This window comes from Lissotriton helveticus, chromosome 1_1 (assembly GCF_964261635.1).
Source record: "Lissotriton helveticus chromosome 1_1, aLisHel1.1, whole genome shotgun sequence".
In the NCBI taxonomy this organism is placed as follows: domain Eukaryota; kingdom Metazoa; phylum Chordata; class Amphibia; order Caudata; family Salamandridae; genus Lissotriton; species Lissotriton helveticus.
This window is the reverse complement of record NC_136057.1, coordinates 957,538,165-957,550,570: the sequence shown is the minus strand read 5'-3', so window position 1 is coordinate 957,550,570 and position 12,406 is coordinate 957,538,165. Positions and strand designations below refer to the sequence as shown.

General features: G+C 41.6%; 1 protein-coding gene across 2 annotated transcripts in view; it reads left to right on the top strand.

Moving 5' to 3' along the window:
- The window catches only part of TAF3 (TATA-box binding protein associated factor 3), a 640,592-nt gene extending 636,424 nt beyond the window's left edge, over positions 1–4,168 (top strand). For both annotated transcript variants that reach the window (XM_078677024.1, XM_078677032.1), the window contains exons 6-7: positions 2,007–2,113; positions 3,498–4,168. In XM_078677024.1, coding sequence (XP_078533150.1) covers positions 2,007–2,113; positions 3,498–3,612 — 222 coding nt within the window. In that variant the 3' untranslated portion in view covers positions 3,613–4,168. The remainder of the gene's footprint in view (positions 1–2,006; positions 2,114–3,497) is intronic.
- Positions 4,169–12,406: the final 8,238 nt, after the last annotated feature.

Genomic DNA, 12,406 nt, shown 5'->3' with positions numbered 1-12,406 from the left:
TAAGGAGGAATTGTGTTCAGACCTGTGAGCTAATAATGTTAGAATAAAATGGAGATTGCAATGTTTTTGTCTGTATAAAGCCAAGAAATAGATACGAAATAGATAAGAATTTGGTAAGCAAAACACAAGAATAGATCAAAAAGATTTTGTTAGATAAGCGATGGTTAATATGTGTCAGCAACACGTGTACTGAATAATAACACATGTATTCTTTACTGTCTAGAAAACTGTCCTGAAGAAGGTGAACTATCGATCAAATATCACCGAAACGCTGCGTCGACTACTGTTTTCTGTAATGAAATGTATTTTAATTGTTCAAGATTTTTATGGTTTTTAATTAGTAAATTGTTTTTAACGTGTATGTACAAATAAATGATCTGTAAATTTTGTTACATCAAACTTTTGGATACTCGTGTATTATTCAAGTGTTGGCTGACACAATGAATGTTTAGTTCTCATTGTTAGTCTGTGGTTACATATACATGTCTTTTGCTAAAATTGTATTTACATATTTGTACGTGAAACATTGGGACATTCTTTTGCTTCTTTGAATATTTTTTTATATCATGAAATAAACTTCAATGTGGATTGCTTGACGTTAATGTGAACCCAGTGTCTTTGTATTGAGGTGACGTGAAAGTTTCAGTTGAATACATGGTAAAAACTAAGTCCAAAGAAAATTAGAGAAAGGGTGGAAATTTAATTGTATTCGAAAGTAAAATAACCCGATGTTTTCTTAGAAATGTGTGTTGTATACATAAGAATAAAGAACCAAATACCACTGCGGTGATAATTCTCGTGGGCGTAGCGGTGCTTCTTATTTTAGCATTTATAAAGTGTCTTTGTGTGTTTTTTTACACACCTTATGGGGAGAGGGAGGATCACAAAGTCCTCCAGTTTGCATTGACTTCCGTAGCATACTTTCGGAATGCAAGGATGACTGTGGTGTTGGTTGTAGATTAACATATATAGATGGGCTTGAGTCATGTGAGGTTTGAAGACAAGCTCTGGACATATTGACAGGTGTTGTGCTTAAGCATGAAATGTTACGTCCAGGAAGAATAGGTGCTGTCACACAAGTTGGTACTTAGCATTTTTGTGGTAGTCTGTAACATAAGGTAGGAACCACCATTGAGATTGATCACTGGGGTCCAAAGGTGTTAGACTATATGGGTCTTCAGTAAAAGAGAACTATCCCCTGAAGTCAGACAGGGGTGGGGGTACACCTCCATAATGGTGCCATGGAGGAGAGACTGAGGAATATGTGGGAGGAGCTAGGGGAATGATTGGACCTAAACACTTGCAAGAGAAGCCTAGTAACAAGATGAGAAAAATGCAGGAACGGTACGTTTATAGGCAACAGTGCACAATTATGGCCTACAGATGCAATTTTAAAACGAATTAAGGCATAATATTTAGAGGCAAGTAGGGAAGCCAGGTGTGGTTATTGTAACACAGGTGAAGGGCAGGGTTGATTGGGAATCAGTACACCATTTTCTAGCCTAACCCAAATTCACACTTTTATGGCTGCAGATTCCATGGTCTGCTTCCTCCCTCCTGCATTCTGCCTTAATATTTCTGTGGATTATCTGCAAGTTAAACTAAAGATGAGGCAGTCTCAGTGTGGTATGCTATTGGCCGACATTGTTGATGTGTATATGATAACAAATTCAAGTGGGAGATAATACTATGGGCAATGACAAGTGTGAATTAGTTTTAAGAATTTGGGACACAATTGGCTCACATTTTATATGTAAAACATCAAAGTTAAGAGAAGAATCATAACCGTTCCTCAACCCCCTAGCGTTTTTGTGATGCATTCATATAGTGGTTGACCATGTAAAATCCTAATGCGCCACATCCGTGTGGTACAGGTTGATTGATGCCTTTTTTACAGACTTGTGAATACAATGTATTGTACTCAGAATGCGATTATTTTGCTTTTGTTTATTTTAAGAATGGAACCTTTTTAAAATGGTCTTTAAATTCTATCGTTTACACATTAGATTCGAGATGAGTCTGGAAACCAGATCTGGATCTGTCCTGGCTGTAACAAGGTGGATGATGGTAGTCCAATGATAGGTTGTGATGACTGTGATGACTGGTACCACTGGTAAGATATTCTATATTGTTGTTCACTTCTTAAATCATGTGGGTTCCTAAGCATACCCAAAATAATGTGCTTAACCTTCATTTACTCAAAATCTGATTTTATGACGCAGCTTTATTTTTAACATATGCTAAAGTATGACTTTGGAGCTGTAAATTCTTGTTTAATGTAGAATTATGTGTTTTAATTGCTAAATGTGTACATTTCGTCACCTGTAAATCCGTGCACAACAGTTACCATCACTAGTCTCATGTAATCAGTGTCTAAAAGATAGTGCTGATAACTGTACCTACCTACCCATTATGATCGGGATGGACAACAACGTAATTTAACCACCTCTTGACCTCACTTAGGATATGTTGTGCCACAGGTCATATGGTACATCAGCTCATAGAGCCACTTCATGGCAGCCAAGTGTATTTCTAAGTGGGTAATTGTCCTACCTTCAGCTTGGAACACATATCATTGTTAAATTAGTAGTTTGGAGTTTGCTAGATTGCATCTCTGTCTACAAAAATAGCGAGGCTGAGGCAATGGCTGAGGGGCATTGAATTGACCCATTTAAAAGCATAGTCAAATGGATGATTTATCTGGTGGGACTAAGGAGACAAAGTGTGGTAAAACACTAAGACTAGAGGAATTTCAAGTTCTTGGAAAACATAAGGATTGAATTTGTTGGCCCCTGCGGTGGAAGTTGTTAGTAAAGTTGAAATTCTCGTATAAGTATTTTTGGGTGATAGTTCTACTAAGACTATAGTTCTCTATGTATTGGTAAGTAAGTCTTCAGTAGATTTTAGCCACATTTGTTGATGACTGAAACTTGGGTTATAGAGTCACAATGAAAAGAGGACAGATTGGCATCCCTGCCTATGCTACTGTGGAAATTTGAGAAATGTTGTGTTTCTGTCACATTTGAATTTTATCATTTTACTAACATTATAGTCATTGACCTTGGAGCAAATATTTCAACTAGCCCAAAAGTTTCAACAATCCTGTTTTATCATAAAAATAAGATTACACATTACAAATACCATATTTAAGAGTCACTTCCACTTTTACTTAAAGGTAGAAGAAATGAGTCACGTTTTACCCACTTATTTTGGCTGCAAATAAAATGAATTCAACTTCATTTAAACGCTGTTTAAAATGCAAGGAACAGAAGTATGATTATGGGTACATTAGATTTTTGTTTTCCTGTTGAAGAGCAGGAGCTTGCGAATAAGCAACATGTGCCCCAACCCCTCTCCATTCCGCCCCCAAATGTTTTATTCTGCTAATAATGAAGAAATGTGATCAACCTGAAGCATGAATTTGATAGGATTGACTTGTATAACAAATTGTGATCTTATTCTTGCTTTTGAATTTTGTTTTTCTGTAACGTTTACAGGCCCTGTGTTGGAATAAAAGACCCACCCCCTGAAGAAGCACAATGGTTCTGTCCCAAGTGTGCTGTCAAGAAAAAGGACAAAAAGCATAAAAAACGCAAGCACAGAGCTCACTGAGGCCTGCTCAAATGGGAGATTCCCGTTACCGTCCCTTATTGACACTGTTTTGACTCTGTGCAGCGAGGCAATGCACTTCCGGCCTAGCATTATGTTGTATAAATTAGGCACCTGGACTATTGAAAAGCAGCCACATACTGCCTAGTCTGAACTGTGGTTTGTTATATGTTTTAGGCCTAGTTGGCTTTACTTATGTAGCTATTGATGACTTTGCTGTGGACAGAAACACAAAGTGTAGGAATGAGTGCCATCTCTACTTTTTGTAAAGCAATGAGGACATTTTCTCCCATGTTTAAATGACTTCACCTTCAAATCTCCCAATAGATTTTCATTGACTTGCTAGATGAAAAGGAATGTCTTGTAATGACCATTTTATAAGGATATATCGAAACTTTCTCACCATTGATAAGCGTGAATCTACATTGTATGGAAGACCGACCTCTAGATGGCTTGAATATTTTTTGTTATGAGGAAATTATAAGAATACTTTTTTGTGCTAGAGCAATGAGAAAACCTACCCAAGCTTTTCGTGAAATATATATTTTTTACAAATTTCTATGGCATTCCATCATTTCTGTAACATTTTTAATCTGCTTGTGATGCATGTTATGTTTTCGAGTAATCATTCTTGGTTCCCTTTAAACTTAGCGTTATCATTGCTTTTGCATTTCATTGACCATTGTAAAACATTTCACGTTTGAAAAAAAGACTCACATTTGTAAATAACAAATATTTATAGAATTTTCTTTTAAAATTGCGATAAATGATATAAACTTACCAATAGTCAAAATTCTTATTTCATTAATATCAGTATTTTACTGTTTTCATTGGTTTCTCCAAAATATTTATTATTGTTCCATAAAAGGGTGAATTACATCTACTTTGTCATTGAAGTCTAAATGGCTGTCTTACCAGTTCTCTCAATCAATTTTACATCATTTCCCTGGTGCCCAAAACTTCCTAACTCAACCATCTACACTCCACACTTCTAAAATGGTCTTTGCACTTGAAAAATGTGAGGCTGTCTAAATCAATTATTTGACCTCAGTCTGTCCGGCCCTCTTATTTTTCAAATGCTTGTATTTTTCCTAAGTATAGACTTTTTGAAGGAAATATGTTGTGCACCTTTTAGTCTTAACATAGTGCAATATTTAAAAATCACGCAGGCCTTCCGTCATATTTCTATTTCTATTTTCTATTTAGGGGGTTTTGTAGAGCGCTTGGTGACGCACAGCGGCGTGTCCCCGCGCTAATGTGTACCAGACTGATAAATGCAGAAAATTACTGTGAAAATAGAGCAGTCTTCAGCTTGGCTCTGAAGAGTGTTTCTGAGGGTTCTAGTCGCAGTGCCATTGGTAGCTTGTTCCATCTGGATGCTGCAAGGAGCCTAAAAGATCTTCCACCCATCCGGGCTCTGGACACCTTGGGAATTGACAGGAGTCCTGAACCGGAAGATCTCAGAGAGCGAGATGGCTCATAGGGTGTCAGCAATCCTTTCAAAGGGAGCGGAGCTCTCCCGTTGATGATCCGGTGGCACGTGCACAGGGCTTTGAATTCCACCCTGCTGCGAATCGGGAGCCAGTGCAGAGACCGGAGGGCTGCTGCGGAGCCCGCTCTTCTAGGTAGTCTAAGCACTAGTCTAGCAGCGGCATTCTGGAGAACCTGGAGACGGCTCAGGTTCTTTTCCAAGGTTCCCAAGTAGAGAAGATTGCCGTAATCCATCTTTGACGTGACTAGTGCATGCACCAGAGTTTGGCGGGCTCTGATAGGTAAGAATTTTAATACCTTCCTGAGACTTTTAAGGGTCCCAAAACATGATCCAACCACCTGATTGATCTGAGGACCGAAGGCAAGGTCAGAATCAAACCAAATGGCCAGGTTCTTTGCTTTCTGGCAAGGGGCAGGTAGTGGGCCCAAGCACGGTGGCCACCACGCCGACGTCCACGCTGATTGGCCTCCCCCCACTACCAGTACCTCGGTCTTGCCTCCGTTGAGTTTGAGGCAATTGGCGGACATCCAGGCCGCGAGATCTTGCATGCAAGCTCTGAAGATGTCCGCCGAGGGACCGGGGGTACGTGATAGGGAGATGACCAACTGCGTGTCGTCGGCATATGATACCATTTGGAGGCCATAGCTCTCTACCAAGGTAGCAATCGGGGCGACATAAAGATTAAAAAGAGTAGGGCTCAGGGACGAGCCCTGCGGCACCCCCTGATCCAGAGAGATGCGCTCAGAGTAATGGTCACCCTGCCTCACTTGGAAACCCCGGCCTGTAAGAAATGAATAAATCCACTTCAATGCTGCCCCTCTCACCCCGCCTTTGCTCAGACACTGTAGCAAGATGGAATGTGCTACAGTGTCGAACGCGGCGCTGAGGTCCAGGAGGATTAAGGCCATGGTTTGTCCCTCATCAGCACCTTGCCTGAGGGTTTCGGTAGCTCTAAGAAGGGCAGACTCCGTAGAGTGACGCGGCCGAAACCCGAATTGCGTAGGGTGAAGGAGGTTACTTTCTTCCACAAATTTCATTAGCTGCTTATTTGCCACTTTCTCCGCGATCTTAGAAAAATAAGGCAGCAAGGAGATGGGACGAAGATTCTCTAGCTTCTCGGCGCTAATGTTGGGCTTCTTACGTAAGGGGAGCACCACAGCCTGTTTCCAGTCCTCTGGTATGGAACTGGATGAAAAGGAGATGTCTAGCAGATGTCTGATATAGGGTTCTAATGTTTCCAGACTGTCTCCCAGCCTCTTTGGAGAGGCGGGATCCCGAGGAGAGCCAGATTTAACAGATCTGCAAATCCCAACTAAATCCACCGGTGGAGGGCTGGTAAAATTAAGTAGTAGATTGTGATCGGCTTCATCACTCAATAAGTCTGCTGACATTTCCGCTGCAGGAGGTATAAGGGGAAAAGCGGAGTAAATCTTGGAGACTTTATCTCCGAAGTAGTTCGCAATGCGATTACATGCTGCTACTGAGTGGTCATCCTCTAAGGTAGAGGTTTTAGGGGTAGCCAGGGTTTTATATATGCTGAACAGTTCCCTGGACGAGTTCTCTGCCTCGTGGATTCTGTCAGCATAGTATGTGGCCTTCTCTATCCGTATCTTGTTGTGATAGGCACGTCTCTTAACGAGATAGGCCTCTTTCATCCGGTCGTCGTATGCCACTCTCCACTGCCTTTCTGCACGTTTACAGTCCCTTTTGGCACAGCGCAGCACCTCGCCAAACCAGGGGGCCGTTCTTTGTCTCTGTGCCCCTTTGGTTGGACGTCCCAGCGGGGCTGTGCAGTCCAAAGCAGCAGTAATACGGTCGTTAAGCAACCTATTCGCTGTATTCACATCATTGCCTCCTGGAGGACCTTCTGCCGTGAGGGCCGTATTAAAGTTTTGTAGGGAAAATCTTGCCCACCTACGCCGAGGATAATTGAGAGGGGTGGGGGCGCTGGCTTTATATTTGGGCAGGAAGATGGCAAATGGGACCAAAAAATGGTCTGTCCAAGGCAGGGGCACTGGAGGAGCAACTGAAACATCCTCCCAGTTTGCAAATATAGGATCAAGCAGATGCCCGCGATTATGTGTAGGAAGCAGCCCCTTTAGTTCCAGCTGTAGGGTGTGAAGTTCATCCCGGAACTCCACCGCTCCTTTATCTGCTGGGTCGTCAAGATGTGTGTTCAGGTCTCCTAACAATAGAAACTTATCCCTCCTGATCGCTGATTCAGTCACACACTCTAAAAGATTCCCTTTGAATCTGGACATAGGTCCTGGAGGGCGATAGACTAGCAGACCCTTGATCGTCGTGCTCCCATCAATGTTTATGCTAAAGATACCTGCCTCGCAACCTGCTAGGTTGACTCGTTCGAGATTGCAGGCCCATTGCTGTTTAAAGGCAATCGCAATTCCTCCTCCTCTGCCTAAGGGTCTGTCCAGGCGCACCATTTGATAGTCATCTGGTAGAGCCTGGACCACATCAGGATCAGAGTTGGCCTCTAGCCAGGTTTCCGTGATAAATAACAGATCGAGATGTTTATCAATAAGAAGGTCATATACATCATGTCTATGGCAGCTAAGCGATCTGGCATTGGACAACAGAGAGGCGCTAGCCCTGGAGTTAGCGAGCATAGTGCTAAAACAAAATTGGCAGTGTTTACATCCTTCGGTCTCCCCCACCCTTATGCTATGGAGGCCCGGGGTACATGTGAACGAGGAGAAACTTACTAAATCGCTCTTGCTCCAGGTAATTCTGCCATTGGGGACAGGGGGTGTGGCCCTAGGCCGTGTCCGGTCGCGGACGGGCGCAGACGGGCTTGGCTTTGGCGCGGCTTCGGCGCGCATCCGGCGCGCCCGCTGCGCCAGCCCGCTGCGCCGTCTGGCCGTGTGACACATTATATAGGGTGTGAGGAGGGTGGGAGTCCGGCGCGACTAGAGCGCAGCCCCCAGCCACACCTAAAATGGCGCCTGCCGCCACCAGCACCTGATCAAACAACACGGCTGGGCGAGGCAGGGAAAGAGAATATAGTCGTGAGAAGAAGTGTCAGTGTGCCTCAGTAAATTCCCAGTTAAAATTCATTAATTAGAAGCCCCCCAGTAAAATTGATAAAAACGATCTATTTGGCTGTTAAAATACAGAATCACAAATGTAAAATGCAGCAAATCAGTTCTGGTACAAAAACGCTCGCAGCCCTAGTGTCTCTCACTAGGGAGAGCACAAGAAAGGCCTTCAGAAAGGCATTTCAGAAAAGCAAACTGGTTGGAATAATAGACCAGTTCACAAAGCTGATGTGGAAATTAGAAATGTGCTCTCGTTCATGAGATCTTCGTAGATAATCATTAAACTTAAACGCATTTGCAGCATGTCCCCTGGCTAAATAGGCCACATTTGTTGTGTTTTGTCATTACAAATGAGGCAAACTTTAAAAAGTCACTAGAGCACAATCAGGTGACATTTATTCTTTCCCAAAAGCTTTTTAAAAAATATCTATTAAAGAAAAAAGCAGTGTAGCCATATAGATAGCTTTAAGAGGCTAAACTAAAAATAGTATGCCCTTCTTTACATATCCTCCCTCTGTACACTCCACACCCCTCCCTTCATAGAGTGCTCGCCAGTTCACACTTCAGTCCTATAGGTGAAAGTCTTTGCCTCTGAAAAGGGGGCAATAGAGTCAGTGGCTCTAAACAAGAGTTGTATGGAATTTTACTCTGCTTCTTTGTCCTTAAAAAGGACTGAGACCTGTGTCTGTCTTGCATCACCCCCTTTTGAACCTGTGTGGCATCTTGATGCTACACCTTTTAGATTAGAATGTTATTACATCAGTGCCAGCAGCCTACTAGGAATGTGATGATTAGAAAGAGTTGGGAGTTGTAGCTGACTGGCTGGCTTGGGTGATATAACCCACTGGATGGGATCCTTTTATAAGAATAAATCATACTTTTAACTACCTACAAGGAGTGTTACTTCTTTACACTTGGCGACGAAGACGGGATAAAGAAGAAGAAAGGATCTCAACATCTACATAATTTTTTTTTAAAAGAAGGAGAAGAAAACAAGATTGTTTTTTTTTTTTACTAACAAGCTGCTACTTTACAAGACTCTCAACAAGACTTCTAACTTGGCGTTCTCTGGATCATAAGACTTCAAAACGCCTCAAGGTACTTTCTTAAACTATAAAAGTTAGAAATCTGTCTTTTTAAAAAGAAAAAAAAAACAATTCTCCTCTCCTTCTCTTACAACTACAGTTTGCAACTTTAATTAAATTAAGCGCCTTGGTTTGTTCTTCTCATACATTTTAAACAACTTCAGCGCTTGAACAACAACCATCACTGTGACTAAGATTTAATTTTGTCAAGTTTTAGCGCTGTTTATTTCATTTAGAACTCTTATGCGCTTACGTTGCTTCTGTAACAGATTGGACTGAGTGTTCCTTGCAATTTCAAGATGGGTTTTAACTTTCCCGTGTTACTCGCTTGAACAGGGTGGCAGTGCATCTTTCAAACGCACAAGCCCTAACGCGCAAGCTGCAACGTTCAAGCGCGCGTTCTTCACCCTGCACGCGTTACTCACCATCTCTAGAACTTCACGAGCGTCCTTCATTTCTTCACGGAAGTTCGAGCTTCACCAGCGCGGAAGTTGACAGTGCGTCTACAGCGTGTGCCTCTACCTCATCACGTTCAACGTCATGGCATCCATATTTATAAAGGTTTGAAGATTAGAGCGTGCCGTTTCAGTGACACGCACACTTTGGTCAAAATCTTCGATTTGATACCATTTTGGCGTGCCGTTTCAGTGACACGCTCACTTTCTTCATAATTTCGCTGCGTACTGGACTTCCTTGCGTGTTACTATTGTTTCAGTGACACGCACACTGTCATCAGGTACTCTCCACTATTCACATCTGTTTAAATGTTCTTTTTGGGAACTAAATGACTTTTAACTCAAATACGTTTGGAATTCTCATTGTTACAAACATATTGTTTATTTATAATATCAAAAAATTTATACTGTGAACTACAATATGGAAATTTATGTTTTTTATATATAACTCAAACTGCTTTCTCATTTAGTGAAGGTGACTTTAACGAGCAGGTTGTACACTTTGATATCACGTCACCCGTCTTTAAAATTGGTCTCAAACATATTACTGTTTTTCTTTAATATAGTTTTCAAGGCAAGTGTGTACTCAATAATAACTTTGAGCGTATATCAATTATTTATTTCTTTTCTTATCAACATGCAAAATGTCACCTCACCGCCATTTTTCCTATCTTCTCCTGGAGACCCTCCGATTAGGTGGCAAAAATGGCGAAAGGTTTTTGAGCGATATGCGAGGGTTTGTGGTTCCAGTCTTAGTGCTGAGAGGAAAACAGCCCTATTATTACACTGTCTGGGTTCTGAAGGACAGGACGTATTTGACCATCTTCCAGAACTTGATGACAGCTCTCTCAATGAGTATGAAATTTGCATGGCTAAACTAGATAAACATTATTTGCCGAAAGTCAGTACCATCCTAGAAAGGTATCATTTTGGTCGCAGGGCTCAACAAGAGGAAGAGAGTATTGAAAATTATATTACAGCTCTCAGGAAAATTGCTTCAAGTTGTAAATTTGGAGCATTAGTTGATGAACGTATAAGAGATCAATTTATGTTAGGTTGTGTTAGTGAAAAGGTTAGGGATAAGCTGTGGCAAAAAGATGAACCGTGTTTAGATGATGTCATCACAATAGCGAAAAGAATTGAACATTCCATTAAATGTGTAGAAGTGATTAAGAAAAATGGCGAGACAAAAAGTAAAGATATAGTCCAAACTGTAAAATGAAATCACAAAGTCAATACTTCTCAGAAGGTAAATAGAGAAGAAAATATATCCAACGGTATGCCTTCTAGAAAAACTCAGGATAAATTCAATTTTTCTCAAATTAAATGTTTTAGATGCGGCAAAATGGGACATTTCGCCAACGACAGACAGTGTCCAGGTTGGAAAATGACCTGTGGTAAATGTAAAAAGAAGGGGCATGTATCTCATATGTGTAAAGGAAAAGATTATAAAGGTAAAGTGAATGAAATCTATTATGACTTTGATGAACTAACAGAAGATTTTGAGGAGGTTGACTGTGGTCAGATTTTGGTTCAAGTTATAAGTAGTCAAGATAACAAAAATTGTCCTTCTGATGACATCTATGTTGATGGACATCAAACCAAAGTCTTGTTTGATTCTGGAGCCAAAATAACTATAGTTGCAAGGGATTTTTATTTAAAGAATTTAAAGGACAAGACAAGTTTGTTTCGCCCTGATATCAGACCTTTGGCATATGGCAATAAGCCCATCAAACTACTTGGCTATTTTATGGGACTCATCAATTACAAAGAAAGGTTGACCACGACTAAAGTCTACGTGTCTCAAGAGGGTGACAGCATTATAAGTTGGTTTGCACAAAGAGATCTTGGAGTTATGTTAGACCCTAATGGCTTCAGAGGTTGAAAAACGGCTAGCCAACTCAGATTGATTGTTCTCCGAAACCGTAAACCTGTTTGATATTTCCTCCTTCATAGTCAGAAGAATGTCTGCCAGCGTTGAAGAGGTCACGTCCACTTTAGTCGTAACTGACTTACTGGCACTAATTTGCGCTGGATCCCCCTGCAACTCAGGCATTTCAGGCTTTTTGGAGGGCTGGTGACTGGGTTGAAGTATATCCCCCACTTCCGTATCACCATCTATCAGCAAAGAATACTTGTTAGAGAGAGTCACATCCGGATGTATGGACAAATTGTTTAAGTTGACTATCTCAGCCCCCCCTGCATCTACTTGGATCACTTCATCCGCCCCGTCTATCATAACCGCTTCGGCTGTCTCATCATTCATGGAGATATCCGCGGGAACTTTTACAGGTTTCCTCTTGGGCTCGCCGCCCCCCTTCACGGGAGAAAGTTTCTTTTGCTCTACCCCTTTGACTTGCTTTATAGCGCTCTTTTGGGGGGTTGAGGCCAATACTGGTGGAGGTGTCTGTGTTTTCGAAGGCTTTAATGATTTTGATGGTGTCTGAGAGGTACTAGTGGCCATTACTTTATAATAAGTTTTCAATGAAGGGGGTAACCTTGGTGTATATAGCGGGACGCCTTTCTTAGTTCTAACCTTCCTTTTAGATGTTCCTGTTCTTGACGCAGCCTCCTCTAGACTTTTATCTGGGCTATCAGCTTTGCCCCTACCTTGCCTATTACTAGACCTTACAGAGGAAATAGGCGGGGAGACTCGCATAGGATATCCTGAACTTTCTTGCAGGGGGTCATGTGTTAACCTTGCCCTCAATG